Consider the following 20,490-nt stretch of genomic DNA (forward strand, 5'->3'; position numbering starts at 1 on the left):
TCCTAAACAAAAATAAATACATAACATATACATTCAACTTATTTCATCAGCAAAAAATAATTTCCCCTCCTCTACAAAACAAAGCGCTCCTTCGTAGGCCCACTTCTCCTCAAATAATAGGAGATCTTTTACAGCTGAAAAGAACTCAAAATCTACTTTTATTCTTGCTTTCACTAATCCTTTAAAAACACATCTTACATCCTGCCCATATCCCGTTTCTATCTTATGTTTCCTACTCAGAAAAATTGACATCTTAGCTTGTCCCAAAATAAAATTTAACATTTGACATTTTCTTTTCTGTTGTTTACTATATTGAAACCCCAAAATAAACACAGTGTTATTGAAAAACTCCCCTACAGCTTTAAACAAAGATTCCAGCATTTCCAATAGAGGTTTTATCCTCTCACACTCCATAAAACAGTGAAAAATGGTTTCTCTTATATTACAAAAAGGACATCCATCTCTAACATCTGAGTTAATAACAGATACAAAAGCATTAACTGCAATGATGCCATGTAAAACCCTCCATTGCATATCACCAGTACCCTTTTGTAACGGTGGCTTGTACAGTGCTCTCCATGCTGGCTTTACCTTGTCATCAATGCCCAATTTTACCCTCCATGGAGTGTCTTTTCTATTTTTCAATTTATCTTTATTCAACACCTTGACACACCCCCTATACAAGTCCTTCCCATTCACCTCATCCAAACCCACCTCCTCCAACCCTCTCAAATCCAGCAATAACGCCTTTCTTTCTGACTCTGGGATATTTGGTGTAATCCCTAGTTTTGGAAATGAGACGTCTTCATCTTGCACCTTCTTCTTGTGGCTACTAAGCATACCCCATTCTTCCGCTGACAGAGCCTTCCTACAGCTCCCCAGCATTTGTCCGACAATCCTTTCCGACCTCATCCCCAAATGTTCTGCCACCCGTCTTCCATCCATTAAGGCGGGCCCAGCCATGGCCATTAACTGTCTTAAGGTGATGATTTTCCCCTTCACCAGAATCTTGGAGAAATGTGGAACAGCTGCAGTTGTACAATCCAGTCTTGCCCCATACACCAGAGGTTCCTCCAACAGCCAATGCACTGACTCCGCTGAAGTTCGTCTGGACACCTTCATTATGCTCCACACTCTGAGAAGGCCTCTGTAAAACGGAGGTACTCCCTCCCTAGAAATCTGGCTACTATCAACCAGAAATAAAGCCTTCTTTAAACCTAATCCTCCAACCCGCTGTAATATAAGACCTGCCACCCCTCTCCACACCACATTTTCCGGTCCATAAAGCAACCTTTGAATAAACTGAAACCGGAAAGCAGCAGCCCTACTAGCAAGATGTACAAGACCTTGTCCCCCCTCCTCTTTTGACAAATACAAAACACTTTGTGGAACCCAGTGATATTTATCCCAAAAGAAATCCACAATAATTGCCTGTATCTTAGCCAGAAGGCCAGATGGTGGTTCTAAAACTGACAACCGATGCCACAGTGCAGAGGCAATCACATTGTTAACTATAATAGTGCGCCCCCTATATGACATACGAGATAATAACCAACGCCATCTCCTCATCCTCCCTTCCACCATTTCAACCACCCCACTCCAATTTTTTTCCATAGTCCCCTCATCTCCTAGGTACACTCCAAGATACTTAAAACCTCCCTTACACCATTCTAGCCCCCCTGGCAAAGCCATGATCCCTCCAGACCATTCTCCAATCTGTAAAGCACAACTCTTTTCCCAATTTACCTTTGCAGAGGATATTCCCTAAAACGATCAACCATTAGACTCAAGCTATCCACCTCCGCTTGATTTTTCACTAGCACAACTACATCATCAGCATAGGCTGAGAGACGAATAGGAGGAATATCCTCTGAAAGGCACACCCCTGCAATGCGACTTCTAATGCTATTTAGTAGTGGCTCTATAGCAATGGCATATAACATCCCTGACATAGAACATCCCTGCCTAATACCTCTACACACTTTAAAAGGAGCACTCAAACCACCGTTAACTTTCAATACACTTTCAATGTCACCATATATCACCTTTATCATGGCAATAAAACCAGAGCTGAACCCAAACGCCTCAAACGTGTGCCATAAATATTGATGTTCAACTCGGTCAAATGCCTTTTCCTGATCAATTGAAATTAGACCAGCATCCAACCCAATAGCCCTAGAGACGTCCAAAAAATCACGAATCAGAGAAATGTTATCCCCTATCTGCCTGCCAGGAACACAGTAGGACTGATCCGTATGTATGATTTGCCCCATCACCTCCCTCAGCCTGTTGGACAAAGCCTTTGACAATATCTTATAATCAGTGCACAATAAAGCCACCGGCCTCCAGTTCTTCACCTCCCTCGGGTCACCCTTTTTGGGCAGTAGGGTGAGGACAGCCCTTCTGCAGCTTATTGGTAGTAACCCTCCGGTTAAACTATCATTAGCTACTTCTAACCAATCCTCTCCCAACATAGCCCAAAAAGACTTAAAAAGTCAACGGGAATCCCATCAATGCCTGGTGCCCTTCCATTTTCCATGCCTTTTAATGCAGTGTATAAATCCTGCAAAGACAATGGTTGCTCAAGCTCAACCTGAGCTTCTGCAGCCACCTTTGGGAGCCCATCAAAGAACTGCTGTGTCACTGTTTTGTCCTCTTTGTACTCACACTTGTAGAGCTCAGCATAGAACTCTACTGCCCTCTTTCTAATTTCACTAGGGCTAGTGAGCTCTTGTCCAACAGCTGATTTGAGACAATGAATAATTTTTCTTTGTCCATTCTTTTTCTCTAAACCAAAGAAAAATTTGGATGAGGCATCCATTTCAGATATTCCCTGAAACTTACTTCTCACCAGTGCCCCCTGTGCTCTGATACCCAGCAGGTCTGCCAATGCAGCTTTTCTCCTCTTGAGGGCCTGAGTATGGCCTCGATCTCCTGTGGTCTCAACCAACGTCATGAGTTCCACTTCAATCTCTAGGGCTTTCATTGATCTGGTGATATCCTTGGTGACATTCCTCGTGTATTGATTACAAAATTGTTGAATCTGGATTTTCCCTATATCCCACCATTGTTGAAGGGATACAAAACTGGCCTTTTGAGACCTCCACCTCTCCCAAAAAAAACTGAAACAGTTCCTGAAGTGAGCATCACTCAATAAAGTTATATTAAAATGCCAGTATGCGCTTTTGGGTTTTACATCGTTAATGAACACCACCTCTGTTATTAAACAATGATCAGAAAATCCCACTGGAGTTATCACACTTGATTTACAGACCTGAGATTGATGCTCAAAAACATAAAACCTATCTAACCTGGCCATAGAGATGATGTTCTCTCTCACATGCGCCCAGGTGTACTGCCTTGTTCCTCCATGTTGACTCCGCCAAATATCACACAGTTCATTTGTTACAATAAGGCGTTTTAAAAACGTCCTTGAGGCTATATGAGGTTCTTGGTGATTTCTATCTAAATCGCTAACTGTGCAGTTAAAATCCCCAGCAATAAACAAATAATCTTCTTTGTTACATTTCTCAATGGTATTTGATAATGTCTCTAAAAACATACCCTCTCAACTGTCACCACTGGGGCATATACATTTATCAGACACATAGTGATGTTTTCATACCTTGCTCTAACTTTTAATAACCTCCCCTCAACTACCTCTTCAACCTCATATGACAATGGCAAAAACTCTTTTGAGAACAAGATAACCACACCCCCACTTTTTGAGTTTTTATGACTACACACCACTGTCCCCCCCCTCCTGTTGCCACATAACTTCATTTTCCAAATTACTATGCGTTTCTTGTAGAAAAATTATGTCACTTCCCTTTCCCCTAATTAACTCATACACCATGGCTCTTTTTTTAACATCTCTTGCCCCATTTACGTTTAAAGAAGAAATCTTAAAACTGCTCATGGATGAAAAAAAATACAGAGGAAGATACAGCCACCACATCTCTTTACAGAGTTAAAACTGCAACTGAACTCTTTCATTTTCTTTAGAATTTACATCACTTATCACTCTCGTGACCACTTTCTTGAGTCTAGCAATTTCAGGGCTTTTCAAACTTCCTCCTGTAATTTTTGACATCAGAAACTTTGCTGATTCAATAAACAATTCGCGTTCAGGGAAAAAATCAGTTACATTGTAATCCTGCATATATTTCTTCCCTTTTGTCAACTTCAGAAATTGACGTATCCTCTCGATCCCATACCTCCCTTCCACCCCATTTATCTCACTATATTGTTGTGACGCGTCAGATGACTCACTCTCGCTATCCTCCCCAGAAGAATACTCCACCATCTCTACAACTTGTTCATCTTCAACTGATTTATCACTCTCTACCTTTCTCTTAGAATTAGACCCTTCACCACCCCTTAAATTCTTCCTTTTACTCCTCGGTATTTTGAAAACATCCGCTTCCTTTTCCGTTATTTCAATCTCCTCTTGACTTCCAATTTCATTTTCCAGCACCACCTCAGCGACGGCAGTCGCAATCTCACCTACTGTTTCCCCTCCCTCTTTGTTCTGATCTACCACAATTGCCCCCGTATTCACACTGCCTTCCTCTCCTACTTTTCCAACCACATCTGCCCACCTTCTCTCTTCCCCTGCACCCGTAGTATGTTCATCCCTTCGCGGTGTTGCGTTAATTGCACCCGCACTAAAGCTACTACCAGGCTCAGCGCGCTCATTCTCGGGACAACTATGCACCAAATGTCCCTCTCTTCCACATCCAAAACATTTCATTGATTCAGTAGATGCATAGAAGACATAATCAAATCCATCAATCTTAAAACTAAACGCTAAATTCAGTTCATCTCCTTCCTTTTTTTAAATCATATGCACTTGTCTCCTATGAGACACGACATGTTTCAACAACGGAGATTTGCATCCAAAAAGAACCTACTTTATTGTAGATTCAATTTGACCATGGCAAGATAACTCTCGCTCTAACACTTCATCTCTAACAAATGGTGGCACGTTAGAAAGCATAACTTTCTTTGCCGGATTCATAAGCGGAAATACCGGCGTCTGTGTCTCCCGCAACACAACACCTCTCTCAACTATCTTATTCACCTTTTCAATTGAATCTAAGAATATCACTACAGCGCTATTCATTCTTGAGGCTGATTTGATGCTATCATACCCAATGATAGCACCCACAGCCAAGCTACATTCTTCCACTGAACACCCGGCCGCAGCAGGAATCTTTACTCCATGCCTCCGACTAAGTTTTTCAAACTCTTCATTTCCGCGAGTGGCCATAGCAACCAGCCCCTCCCGCTGGTTGTGCCCTCGCGAAAAACCAACCTCAAAGATCCCACCACCCCTATACGTGCTTAGTGATAATTAAACAAGATACCCTTAAAACAACTAAACTAATCAATATATATATATATATACATACCAAAACCCGATAGAGTGAAAAGAAATTCCATTCGCTCTCACAATCACTCCTGCTTGACGACTCACTCCCAGCATGCACTCCCAGCATGCACTCCGACGAGAGAGAGAGAGAGAGAGAGAGAGAGACAGAGACACAGAGTGAGAGAGATAGAGACAGAGACACACAGAGAGAGAGAGATAGAGACAGAGACACAGAGAGACAGAGACAGAGACAGAGACACACAGAGAGAGAGAGAGAGGAGAGAGACAGACAGAGACAGACAGAGAGAGAGAGAGAGAGAGAGAGAGAGAGTCTCACTCTTTGAAGACTGCTGTGACTCCAGTTCTCTTCATCTCCTCCTGTAGAATACCTTCTCCTAGGAGGACGGAGAGCTGGGGAAAGATAGATTGACAGTAGGGTAGATACAGTACCTTGCGAAAGTATTCGGCCCCCTTGAACTTTGCGACCTTTTGCAACATTTCAGACTTCAAACATAAAGATATAAAACTGTATTTTTTTGTGAAGAATCAACAACAAGTGGGACACAATCATGAAGTGGAACGACATTTATTGGATATTTCAAACCTTTTTAACAAATCAAAAGCTGAAAAATTGGGCGTGCAAAATTATTCAGCCCCTTTACTTTCAGTGCAGCAAACTCTCTCCAGAAGTTCAGTGAGGATCTCTGAATGATCCAATGTTGACCTAAATGACTAATGATGATAAATACAATCCACCTGTGTGTAATCAAGTCTCCGTATAAATGCACTGCACTGTGATAGTCTCAGAGGTCCGTTAAAAGCGCAGATAGCATCATGAAGAACAAGGAACACACCAGGCAGGTCCGAGATACTGTTGTGAAGAAGTTTAAAGCTGGATTTGGATACAAAAAGATTTCCCAAGCTTTAAACATCCCAAGGAGCACTGTGCAAGCGATAATATTGAAATGGAAGGAGTATCAGACCACTGCAAATCTACCAAGACCTGGCCGTCCCTCTAAACTTTCAGCTCATACAAGGAGAAGACTGATCAGAGATGCAGCCAAGAGGCCCATGATCACTCTGGATGAACTGCAGAGATCTACAGCTGAGGTGGGAGACTCTGTCCATAGGACAACAATCAGTTGTATATTGCACAAATCCGGCCTTCATGGAAGAGTGGCAAGAAGAAAGCCATTTCTTAAAGATATCCATAAAAAGTGTTGTTTAAAGTTTGCCACAAGCCACCTGGGAGACACACCAAACATGTGGAAGAAGGTGCTCTGGTCAGATGAAAAAATTTTTGCAACAATGCAAAACATTATGTTTGGCGTAAAAGCAACACAGCTCATCACCCTGAACACACCATCCCCACTGTCAAACATGGTGGTGGCAGCATCTTGGTTTGGGCCTGCTTTTCTTCAGCAGGGACAGGGAAGATGGTTAAAATTGATGGGAAGATGGATGGAGCCAAATACAGGACCATTCTGGAAGAAAACCTGATGGAGTCTGCAAAAGACCTGAGACTGGGACGGAGATTTGTCTTCCAACAAGACAATGATCCAAAACATAAAGCAAAATCTACAATGGAATGGTTCAAAAATAAACATATCCAGGTGTTAGTTAGAATGGCCAAGTCAAAGTCCAGACCTGAATCCAATCGAGAATCTGTGGAAAGAACTGAAAACTGCTGTTCACAAATGCTCTCCATCCAACCTCACTGAGCTCGAGCTGTTTTGCAAGGAGGAATGGGAAACAATTTCAGTCTCTCGATGTGCAAAACTGATAGACATACCCCAAGCGACTTACAGCTGTAATCGCAGCAAAAGGTGGCGCTACAAGGTATTAACTTAAGGGGGCTGAATAATTTTGCACGCCCAATTTTTCAGTTTTTGATTTGTAAAAAAGTTTGAAATATCCAATAAATGTCGTTCCACTTCATGATTGTGTCCCACTTGTTGTTGATTCTTCACAAAAAATACAGTTTTATATCTTTATGTTTGAAGCCTGAAATGTGGCAAAAGGTGGCAAAGTTCAAGGGTGCCGAATACTTTCACCGATGGTCACATACAAAACAACTGTTAGTTGTGTGTAGGGTAGATAGACTGTATGTAGACTTCTGATGAGTAGGGTCTAGGGTGTAGGGTTTAGGTTGTAGGGTGTAGGTTGTACCTTTAGGGGAGCTGGGATATGGGTAGGAGTCAGACTCTGACTGTGTGTAGGGTTCTGGAGAGTAGGGTATAGGGTGTAGGTTGTAGGGTGTAGGTTGTACCTTTAGGGGAGCTGGGATAGGGGTAGGAGTCAGACTCTGACTGTGTGTAGGGTTCTGGAGAGTAGGTAGACAGTCTGGAGGATGTGATTAGATCTTCGCTGGTCCTGCTTTTGGTGGCTGGGAGATTGTCTGTGGAGAGATGAGTGGACTGTTAACACAAGAACACAGCTTAGAGTTAGTCGGGCATCCCAAATAACATCCTAATCCCTATATAGTGGTCCCTATGGGCCCTAGTCAAAGAAAGTGCACTATATAGGGAATAGGGTATCATTTAAGACATAGTTTATGTTACACAGCAATCCATCAGTGACCACAAGTCATACACAGGAAGATACTGTACTGGGAAAGAGAGTACAGGAAGTTTTACGGAAGGTGAATTCTACATTCTTAGTTTCATGTCTCAGTCCAAAGATTGATCTCAGAGAGATAGTCATCTGGTACAGACAGACAGAGGAGATAGATAGTCATCTGGTACAGACAGACAGAGGAGATAGATAGTCATCTGGTCCAGAGAGACAGAGGAGATAGATAGTCAGATGGTACAGACAGACAGAGGAGATAGCTGGTCATCTGGTACAGACAGACAGAGGAGATAGATAGTCAGATTGTACAGACAGACAGAGGAGATAGATAGTCATCTGGTACAGAAAGGTGAGATAGATAGTCATCAGGTACAGACAGGTGAGATAGATAGTCAGTTGGTACAGACAGGTAAAATAGATAGTCATCTGGTACAGACAGACAGGTGAGCTAGATAGTCATCTGGTACAGACAGAGGAGATAGATAGTAATCTGGTACAGACAGAGGAGATAGGTAGTCATCTGGTACAGACAGACAGGTGAGATAGATAGTCATCTGGTACAGACAGAGATAGATAGTCATCTGGTACAGACAGACAGACAGAGAAGATAGATAGTCATCTGGTACAGACAGACGAGATAGAAAGTCATCTGGTACAGACAGACAGGTGAGATAGATAGTCAGATGGTACAGACAGACAGGTGAGATAGATAGTCATCTGGTACAGACAGAGATAGATAGTCATCTGGTACAGACAGACAGACAGAGAAGATAGATAGTCATCTGGTACAGACAGACAGAGGAGATAGAAAGTCATCTGGTACAGACAGACAGGTAAAATAGATAGTCATCTGGTACAGACAGACAGGTGAGCTAGATAGTCATCTGGTACAGACAGAGGAGATAGATAGTAATCTGGTACAGACAGAGGAGATAGGTAGTCATCTGGTACAGACAGGTGAGATAGATAGTCATCTGGTACAGACAGACAGGTGAGATAGATAGTCATCTGGTACAGACAGACAGGTGAGATAGATAGTCAGATGGTACAGACAGACAGGTGAGATAGATAGTCAGATGGTACAGACAGACAGGTGAGATAGATAGTCATCAGGTACAGACAGGTGAGATAGATAGTCATCTGGTACAGACAGACAGGTGAGATAGATAGTCATCTGGTACAGACAGACAGGTGAGATAGATAGTCAGATGGTACAGACAGACAGGTGAGATAGATAGTCATCAGGTACAGACAGGTGAGATAGATAGTCATCAGGTACAGACAGACAGGTGAGATAGATAGTCAGATGGTACAGACAGACAGACAGACAGACAGACAGACAGACAGACAGACAGACAGACAGACAGACAGACAGACAGACAGACAGACAGACAGACAGACAGACAGACAGGTGAGATAGATAGTCATCAGGTACAGACAGGTGAGATAGATAGTCATCTGGTACAGACAGACAGGTGAGATAGATAGTCAGATGGTACAGAAAGACAGACAGACAGACAGAGACAGACAGACAGACAGACAGACAGACAGACAGACAGACAGACAGACAGACAGACAGACAGACAGACAGACAGACAGACAGACAGACAGACAGACAGACAGACAGACAGACAGACAGACAGGTGAGATAGATAGTCATCTGGTACAGACAGACAGGTGAGATAGATAGTCATCTGGTACAGACAGGTGAGATAGATAGTCATCAGGTACAGACGGGTGAGATAGATAGTCATCTGGTACAGACAGACAGGTGAGATAGATAGTCAGCTGGTACAAACAGGTAAAACAGATAGTCAGCTGGTACAGACAGGTAAAATAGATAGTCAGCTGGTAATAACAGGTGATATAGATAGTCAGCTGGTACAGACAGAGGAGATAGATGGTCATCTGGTACAGACAGGTGAGATAGATAGTCAGATGGTACAGACAGACAGGTGAGATAGATAGTCATCAGGTACAGACAGACAGGTGAGATAGATAGTCATCAGGTACAGACAGAGAGGTGAGATAGATAGTCAGATGGTACAGACAGACATGTGAGATAGATAGTCATGGTACAGACAGACAGGTGAGATAGATAGTCATCTGGTTCAGACAGAGGAGATAGATAGTCAGCTGGTACAGACAGAGGAGATAGATAGTCAGCTGGTACAGACAGGTGAGATAGATAGTCAGCGGGTACTGACAGACAGGTGAGATAGATAGTCATCTGGTACAGACAGGTAAAATAGATAGTCATCTGGTACAGACAGGTGAGATAGATAGTCATCTGGTACAGACAGGTGAGATAGATAGTCATCTGGTACAGACAGAGGAGATAGATAGTCATCTGGTACAGACAGGTGAGATAGATAGTCATCTGGTACAGACAGAGGAGATAGATAGTCAGCTGGTACAGACAGAGGAGATAGATAGTCAGCTGGTACAGACAGAGGAGATAGGTAGTCAGCTGGTACAGACAGGTGAGATAGGTAGTCAGCTGGTACAGACAGGTGAGATAGATAGTCATCTGGTTCAGACAGAGGAGATAGATAGTCAGCTGGTACAGACAGAGGAGATAGATAGTCAGCTGGTACAGACAGGTGAGATAGATAGTCAGCTGGTACAGACAGACAGAGGAGATAGATAGTCAGATGGTATAGACAGACAGAGGAGATAGATAGTCAGCTGGTATAGACAGACAGAGGAGATAGATAGTCAGATGGTATAGACAGACAGAGGAGATAGATAGTCAGATGGTATAGACAGACAGAGGAGATAGATAGTCAGATGGTATAGACAGACAGAGGAGATAGATAGTCAGATGGTACAGACAGAGGAGATAGATAGTCAGATGGTATAGACAGACAGAGGAGATAGATAGTCAGCTGGTACAGACAGAGGAGATAGATAGTCAGATGGTACAGACAGAGGAGATAGATAGTCAGATGGTACAGACAGAGGAGATAGATAGTCAGATGGTATAGACAGACAGATGTTTACACACGGGGAGTGTTTGACACAGACAGACAGAGACTAAACAGGGAGTGATTGACTCTTACTCACACAGACAGACACTAAACACACTTGAAAAGCTTAGACAGAGGAATTATTTACACAGTGAGTCTGGAAGCTTCCCACAATAGATAACGGCTTCTTGTAGAAATGGACGATCAGAGTTTATAGACTGGGTGGACATGGCGACAGAAGATAGCAAGTTAGACAGGTTGACAGATATGTTGATGGACAGGACCAATAGACAGGGAAAATAGACAGACAGACAGACAGACAGACAGACAGACAGACAGACAGACAGACAGACAGACAGACAGACAGACAGACAGACAGACAGACAGACAGACAGACAGACAGACAGGCAGACAGGCAGACAGGCAGACAGGCAGACAGGAGGAAGGTACTTACAGAGGTGAGTTAGTTCATCAGGGAAAGAGTGAAGGAGGGAAGTGAATTAACGTGATCAGAAACCATGAAAGGAAGAAAGGGAAGAAAGAAAAGAGATATTACTGGCATCCCAAGTCCCGATGTTTGTTACCAACATGGAAGATAACAGAACAGAGATACAACACTACCACTAACCACTCCAAATAAAAATGTATTGGTCACATACACATGGTTAGCAGATGTTATTGGTCACATACACATGGTTAGCAGATGTTATTGGTCACATACACATGGTTAGCAGATGTTATTGGTCACATACACATGGTTAGCAGATGTTATTGCGAGTGTAGCGAAATGCTTTAAGTCAACCCTACAATACCATGAGTCCTAATCACTATTTATTTATCTAACCTATATCCACAAGTGAGTCATATACCATAGTATCTCTTCCATGTAGGTATCAATGGACTAATGAGCACATAACAGGCCTGGTCTATGGATGAACCCATGTCTCTTCTAGTGGCCAACACATGTCCTCTATTGAACAGAATCACAGAACAATATGAGGGATCAATATCACTAGAGTAGACTGAATAATACTGCTGATTATGCTAATATTCCCTCCCTCCCTCCCCCTCTCTCTCTCTCCCTCCCTCTCCCCCTCCCACTCCCTCTCCCTGGAGTGTGTCCTATTTCCATAACCATGTGACCTGACTAAGAACAACTCCTGACCCTCATTCATAACAGACCATAACCACACGCCTGTGATGCACTGTTCTATAATACTCTTATAGCATGATAACACTCACAACACAGTAACACACACATACCACAGTACACACACACATACCACAGTACACACACACCACAGTAACACACACACCACAGTAACACACACACACACAGTAACACACACACACCACAGTAACACACACACCACAGTAACACACACACACACCACAGTTACACACACACACCACAGTTACACACACACACCACAGTAACACACACATACCACAGTACACACACATACCACAGTACACACACATACCACAGTACACACACACCACAGTACACACACACCACAGTACACACACACCACAGTACACACACATCACAATACACACACATACCACAGTACACACACATACCACAGTACACACACACCACAGTACACACACACACACAGTAACACACACACAGTAACACACACCACAGTAACACACATCACAGTAACACACACATACCACAGTAACACACACACACCACAGTACACACACACACACAGTAACACACACACACACCACAGTAACACACACACACCACAGTACACACACACACCACAGTACACACACACACCACAGTACACACACACCACAGTACACACACACACCACAGTACACACACAACACAGTAACACACACACTCCACAGTAACACACACTCCACAGTAACACACACCCCAGTACACACACACCACAGTAACACACACACCACAGTAACACACACACTCACACCACAGTAACTAGTGGTTTGGTTTCATTCTAAACTAGATGAGTGAAGCTAGGTCCCACTGAGACCTGAACTAACCCTTCATCTACCACTGTGGTCTCATAATAGACCTGAACTAACCCTTCATCTACCACTGTGGTCTCATAAGAGACCTGAACTAACCCTTCATCTACCACTGTGGTCTCATAAGAGACCTGAACTAACCCTACAAGCACAATACTAAGGGCTACTACACTGATAGGAAGACAGGCTACAGAAAACATAAATCAGTCACTGATGGGACAACAGCCAGGATAAGGCGGGGCTAAGCCACTGTACCCGTTCTCTTATAGATGGGAGGTTTGCTGTAGATGTTGGGTTCACCTGAGGCTGGAGAAAGAGAGGGAGGGAGGAGAGAGGGAGGGGAGAAAGAGAGAGAGGGAGGAGATTGATGTGAAACATGGAGGAGTGAGGGAGGAAGTGAAGGGTAGAAGGAGGTAAAGGGAAGAGCTATACCGAACCATAGCGACCGTAGCTGATAACAAGAGAGTTTTAGGAAATATACAAATAGAGGAGGAGCAGAAGTGGAGAAGATAATATGGAAAGATGAGAATATGGAAAGATGAGGAGATGATTAAAAGATGGAAAGATGAGGGGATGAAGAGAAGATGGAAAGAGGAGGTGATGAAGAGAAGATGGAAAGATGAGGTGATGATTAAAAGATGGAAAGATGAGGGGATGAAGAGAAGATGGAAAGATGAGGTGATGAAGAGAAGATGGAAAGATGAGGAGATGAAGAGAAGATGGAAAGATGAGGAGATGAAGAGAAGATGGAAAGATGAGGGGATGAAGAGAAGATGGAAAGATGAGGAGATGAAGAGAAGATGGAAAGATGAGGAGATGAAGAGAAGATGGAAAGATGAGGAGATGAAGAGAAGATGGAAAGATGAGGAGATGAAGAGAAGATGGAAAGATGAGGAGATGAAGAGAAGATGGAAAGATGAAGAGAAGATGGAAAGATGAGGAGATGAAGAGAAGATGGAAAGATAAGGAGATGAAGAGAAGATGGAAAGATAAGGAGATGAAGAGAAGATGGAAAGATGAGGAGATGAAGAGGGCACGTCCCAAATGGCACCCTATTCCAAATATATTGCACTTCCATAGAGAATAGGGGGCCATTGGGGCACAGTTGAAGTGTGGTCCTACCTGGTACATGGAAATGCTTGGGGGCGTGGTATGTGGTAGGAGTACTAGGCCGCCCCTCCAGCGAGCCGTAATAGGGTGAGCTCCTGCCACTCTCAGAGCCTGCAGCCAGCACTAGCCAATCACAGCAAAGGAAACATGAGCATGAAGAAAGGGCTATGTCCTGCCATCCAGTCCCTCCCAACCAATCAGAACCAAAGGAAAAGGTGATCAACAGTGGCTGCAGCATTGAGGAAAGGCAAACTGGACCATCTTAGCACAGGAAGCTAGAAGGAATGGTACACGCTTCCTCCTCCTGCTAGGCACTGCTTTTAAATGCTTTAACTGTCACATGGTGGAATATACAGTGCAGTCGGAAGGTATTCAGACCCTTTGACTTTTTGCACATTTTGTTAAGTTACAGCCTTATTCTAAAATGGATTTAATAAAAAATAAATCCTCAGCAATCTACACACAATACCCCATATTGACAAAGCGAAAATGGATTGTTAGAAATATTTGCAAATCTATTAAAAATAAAAAAAACAGAAATACCTTATTTACATAAGTATTCAGACACTTTGCTATGAGACTCGAAATTCAACTCAGGTGCCTCCTGTTTCCATTGATCATTCTTGATATGTTTCTACAATTTGATTGGAGTCCAGGAGAACGTTCCCCTTCCAACAGGACAACAACCCTAATACACAGCCAAGACAATGCAGGAGTGGCTTTGGGACAAGTCTTACAATGTCCTTGAGTGGCCCAGCCAGAGCCTGGACTTGACCCCGATACAACATCTCTGGAGAGACCTGAAAATAGCTGTGCAGCAACACTCCCCATCCAACCTGACAGAGCTTGAGAGGATCTGCAGAGAAGAATGGGAGAAACTCCCCAAATACAGGTGTGCCAAGCTTGTAGTGTCATACCCAAGAAGACTTGAGGTTGTAATCGCTGCCAACGGTGCTTAAACAAAGTACTGAGTAAAGGGTCTGAATACTTATGTAAATGTAATATTTCAGTTATTTATTACCTATTTCTAAAAAAATATTATTGCTTTTTCAATATGGGGTATTGTGTGTAGATTGATGAGGGAAAAAAACTATTTCATATATTTTAGAATAAGGCTGTAACGTAACAAAATGTGTAAAAAGTCAAGGGATCTGAATGCTTTGCGAAGGCACTGTCCATCTATTGCTTTTACTGTCAGTGGCCAGAGAGGGAATGAGATGGAAAGAAAGTGGAGGATTGTATTTGTACAACTCTTTCAGAAACAGATTTGTTCCAGAGTGCTGAACAGCAACCTGAGGCTAGACCCTCCTGCTCTTAAATGTTTGGTTTAAAACACTACACCAATATGATTTAATGGACTGAAAGGTTGATTGATTGGTCGATTGGTGTGTGCGTGCGTGTGTGTGTGCATGTGTGTGACTCACCAGGGTGTCCATAGTGCTGCGGCGAGCGAGGCGTGATGGGAGACATGGATTGGCGGTTGAAGGAGGGAGAGCCGTCCATGTAGGCAGGGCTGGAACACTGTCTCTGTCTCTTGTCTATATTGTAATACAGCTTCTAAAGGGAGAGGGAGAAGAGGATGAGGGGATTTGAGAGAGTTGGGGAGAGGGGGATGAGAGAGTGGGGGAGAGGGGGATGAGAGAGTGGGGGAGAGGGGGGGGAGAGAGGGGGGGGGAGGGGGGATGAGAGAGTGGGGGAGAGGGGGGATGAGAGAGTGGGGGGAGAGGGGGATGAGAGAGTGGGGAGAGGGGGGATGAGAGAGTGGGGGTGAGTGGGGGATGACAGAGTGGGGGAGTTGAGAGAGTTGGGGATGGGGATGACAGAGTGGGGGAGAGGGGGGATGACAGAGTGGGGGAGAAAGAACAAAAAAGAGGTACAGACAGAGATAGAGCAAGAGAGAAGGGTAAAGAAAGACAGATACACAACTATCCACATATCCAGACCACTGATCACATAAATGATTATTCATTCTGTTGGAAACAACAAGGTTACTAACCTGAGAACAGAGAGTCCCAGGTGACTGTAAAACAACAAGGTTACTAACCTGAGAACAGAGTGTCCCAGGTGACTGTAAAACAACAAGGTTACTAACCTGACTACAGAGAGTCCCAGGTGACTGTAAAACAACAAGGTTACTAACCTGAGTACAGAGAGTCCCAGGTGACTGTAAAACAACAAGGTTACTAACCTGAGAACAGAGGTGACTGTAAAACAACAAGGTTACTAACCTGAGAACAGAGAGTCCCAGGTGACTGTAAAACAACAAGGTTACTAACCTGAGAACAGAGAGTCCCAGGTGACTGTAAAACCCTAACCTGAGAACAGAGAGTGACTGTAAAACAACAAGGTTACTAACCTGAGAACAGAGAGTCCCAGGTGACTGTAAAACAACAAGGTTACTAACCTGAGAACAGAGAGTCCCAGGTGACTGTAAAACAACAAGGTTACTAACCTGAGAACAGAGAGTCCCAGGTGACTGTAAAACAACAAGGTTACTAACCTGAGAACAGAGAGTCCCAGGTGACTGTAAAAACAACAAGGTTACTAACCTGAGAACAGAGAGTCCCAGGTGACTGTAAAACAACAAGGTTACTAACCTGAGAACAGAGAGTCCCAGGTGACTGTAAAACAACAAGGTTACTAACCTGAGAACAGAGAGTCCCAGGTGACTGTAAAACAACAAGGTTACTAACCTGAGAACAGAGAGTCCCAGGTGACTGTAAAACAACAAGGTTACTAACCTGAGAACAGACTGAAAACAACAAGTCCCAGGTGACTGTAAAACAACAAGGTTACTAACCTGAGAACAGAGAGTCCCAGGTGACTGTAAAACAACAAGGTTACTAACCTGAGAACAGAGAGTCCCAGGTGACTGTAAAACAACAAGGTTACTAACCTGAGAGACAGACCCAGACTGTAAAAGTTACTAACCTGAGAACAGAGGTGACTGTAAAACAACAAGGTTACTAACCTGAGAACAGAGAGTCCCAGGTGACTGTAAAACAACAAGGTTACTAACCTGAGAACAGAGAGTTGACTGTAAAAACAAGGTTACTAACCTGAGAACAGTCCCAGGTGACTGTAAAACAACAAGAGAACAGAGAGTCCCAGGTGACTGTAAAACAACAAGGTTACTAACCTGAGAACAGAGAGTCCCAGGTGACTGTAAAACAACAAGGTTACTAACCTGAGAACAGAGAGTCCCAGGTGACTGTAAAACAACAAGGTTACTAACCTGAGAACAGAGAGTCCCAGGTGACTGTAAAACAACAAGGTTACTAACCTGAGAACAGAGAGTCCCAGGTGACTGTAAAAAACAACAAGGTTACTAACCTGAGAACAGAGAGTCCCAGGTGACTGTAAAACAACAAGGTTACTAACCTGAGAACAGAGAGTCCCAGGTGACTGTAAAACAACAAGGTTACTAACCTGAGAACAGAGAGTCCCAGGTGACTGTAAAACAACAAGGTTACTAACCTGAGAACAGAGAGTCCCAGGTGACTGTAAAACAACAAGGTTACTAACCTGAGAACAGAGAGTCCCAGGTGACTGTAAAACAACAAGGTTACTAACCTGAGAACAGAGAGTCCCAGGTGACTGTAAAACAACAAGGTTACTAACCTGAGAACAGAGAGTCCCAGGTGACTGTAAAACAACAAGGTTACTAACCTGAGAACAGAGAGTCCCAGGTGACTGTAAAACAACAAGGTTACTAACCTGAGAACAGAGAGTCCCAGGTGACTGTAAAACAACAAGGTTACTAACCTGAGAACAGAGAGTCCCAGGTGACTGTAAAACAACAAGGTTACTAACCTGAGAACAGAGAGTCCCAGGTGACTGTAAAACAACAAGGTTACTAACCTGAGAACAGAGAGTCCCAGGTGACTGTAAAACAACAAGGTTACCCTGAGAACAGTGACTGGTGACTGTAAAACAACAAGGTTACTAACCTGAGAACAGAGAGTCCCAGGTGACTGTAAAACAACAAGGTTACTAACCTGAGAACAGAGAGTCCCAGGTGACTGTAAAACAGAAGGTTACTAACCTGAGAACAGAGAGTCCCAGGTGACTGTAAAACAACAAGGTTACTAACCTGAGAACAGAGAGTCCCAGGTGACTGTAAAACAACAAGGTTACTAACCTGAGAACAGAGAGTCCCAGGTGACTGTAAAACAACAAGGTTACTAACCTGAGAACAGAGGTGACTGTAAAACAACAAGGTTACTAACCTGAGAACAGAGAGTCCCAGGTGACTGTAAAACAACAAGGTTACTAACCTGAGAACAGAGAGTCCCAGGTGACTGTAAAACAACAAGGTTACTAACCTGAGAACAGAGAGTCCCAGGTGACTGTAAAACAACAAGGTTACTAACCTGAGAACAGAGAGTCCCAGGTGACTGTAAAACAACAAGGTTACTAACCTGAGAACAGAGGTGACTGTAAAACAACAAGGTTACTAACCTGAGAACAGAGAGTCCCAGGTGACTGTAAAACAACAAGGTTACTAACCTGAGAACAGAGAGTCCCAGGTGACTGTAAAACAACAAGGTTACTAACCTGAGAACAGAGAGTCCCAGGTGACTGTAAAACAACAAGGTTACTAACCTGAGAACAGAGAGTCCCAGGTGACTGTAAAACAACTAACCTGAGTTACTGTAACCTGAGAACAGAGAGTCCCAGGTGACTGTAAAACAACAAGGTTACTAACCTGAGAACAGAGAGTCCCAGGTGACTGTAAAACAACAAGGTTACTAACCTGAGAACAGAGAGTCCCAGGTGACTGTAAAACAACAAGGTTACTAACCTGAGAACAGAGAGTCCCAGGTGACTGTAAAACAACAAGGTTACTAACCTGAGAACAGAGAGTCCCAGGTGACTGTAAAAAACAACAAGGTTACTAACCTGAGAACAGAGAGTCCCAGGTGACTGTAAAACAACAAGGTTACTAACCTGAGAACAGAGAGTCCCAGGTGACTGTAAAACAACAAGGTTACTAACCTGAGAACAGAGAGTCCCAGGTGACTGTAAAACAACAAGGTTACTAACCTGAGAACAGAGAGTCCCAGGTGACTGTAAAACAACAAGGTTACTAACCTGAGAACAGAGAGTCCCAGGTGACTGTAAAACAACAAGGTTACTAACCTGAGAACAGAGAGTCCCAGGTGACTGTAAAACAACAAGGTTACTAACCTGAGAACAGAGAGTCCCAGGTGACTGTAAAACAACAAGGTTACTAACCTGAGAACAGAGAGTCAAGGTTACTAACCTGAGGTTACTAACCTGAGAACAGAGAGTCCCAGGTGACTGTAAAACAACAAGGTTACTAACCTGAGAACAGAGAGTCCCAGGTGACTGTAAAACAACAAGGTTACTAACCTGAGAACAGAGAGTCCCAGGTGACTGTAAAACAACTAACCTGGAACAGAGAGTTACTAACCTGAGAGAACAGAGAGTCCCAGGTGACTGTAAAACAACAAGGTTACTAACCTGAGAACAGAGAGTCCCAGGTGACTGTAAAACAACAAGGTTACTAACCTGAGAACAGAGAGTCCCAGGTGACTGTAAAACAACAAGGTTACTAACCTGAGAACAGAGAGTCCCAGGTGACTGTAAAACAACAAGGTTACTAACCTGAGAACAGAGAGTCCCAGGTGACTGTAAAACAACAAGGTTACTAACCTGAGAACAGAGAGTCCCAGGTGACTGTAAAACAACAAGGTTACTGTAAAACCTGAGAACAGAGAGTCCCAGGTGACTGTAAAACAACAAGGTTACTAACCTGAGAACAGAGAGTCCCAGGTGACTGTAAAACAACAAGGTTACTAACCTGAGAAAGAGAGTCCCAGGTGACTGTAAAACAACAAGGTTACTAACCTGAGAACAGAGAGTCCCAGGTGACTGTAAAACAACAAGGTTACTAACCTGAGAACAGAGAGTCCCAGGTGACTGTAAAACAACAAGGTTACTAACCTGAGAACAGAGAGTCCCAGGTGACTGTAAAACAACAAGGTTACTAACCTGAGAACAGAGAGTCCCAGGTGACTGTAAAACAACAAGGTTACTAACCTGAGAACAGAGAGTCCCAGGTGACTGTAAAAACAAGGTTACTAACCTGAGGTTACTAACCTGAGAACAGAGAGTCCCAGGTGACTGTAAAACAACAAGGTTACTAACCTGAGAACAGAGAGTCCCAGGTGACTGTAAAACAACAAGGTTACTAACCTGAGAACAGAGAGTCCCAGGTGACTGTAAAACAACAAGGTTACTAACCTGAGAACAGAGAGTCCCAGGTGACTGTAAAACAACAAGGTTACTAACCTGAGAACAGAGAGTCCCAGGTGACTGTAAAACAACAAGAGAACAGAGAGTTACAAGGTTACTACCTGAGAACAGAGAGTCCCAGGTGACTGTAAAACAAACAAGGTTACTAACCTGAACCTGAACAGAGAGTCCCAGGTG

At 43.5% G+C, this 20,490-nt stretch overlaps 1 protein-coding gene across 1 annotated transcript in view; it reads right to left on the reverse strand.

Annotated features, from left to right (window-relative positions):
• The window catches only part of LOC112235245 (actin-binding LIM protein 3-like), a 117,292-nt gene that overhangs the window by 6,132 nt on the left and 90,670 nt on the right, over positions 1-20,490 (reverse strand). The window contains exons 12-16 of the mRNA XM_042303011.1: positions 15,456-15,588; positions 14,044-14,154; positions 13,177-13,227; positions 7,644-7,760; positions 5,712-5,785 (exon numbers count right to left, since the gene is read on the reverse strand). Of these exons, the coding sequence (XP_042158945.1) occupies positions 5,712-5,785; positions 7,644-7,760; positions 13,177-13,227; positions 14,044-14,154; positions 15,456-15,588 (486 nt within the window). The remainder of the gene's footprint in view (positions 1-5,711; positions 5,786-7,643; positions 7,761-13,176; positions 13,228-14,043; positions 14,155-15,455; positions 15,589-20,490) is intronic.

Source organism: Oncorhynchus tshawytscha, linkage group LG21 (genome assembly GCF_018296145.1).
Source record: "Oncorhynchus tshawytscha isolate Ot180627B linkage group LG21, Otsh_v2.0, whole genome shotgun sequence".
Classification (NCBI taxonomy): Eukaryota; Metazoa; Chordata; class Actinopteri; order Salmoniformes; family Salmonidae; genus Oncorhynchus; species Oncorhynchus tshawytscha.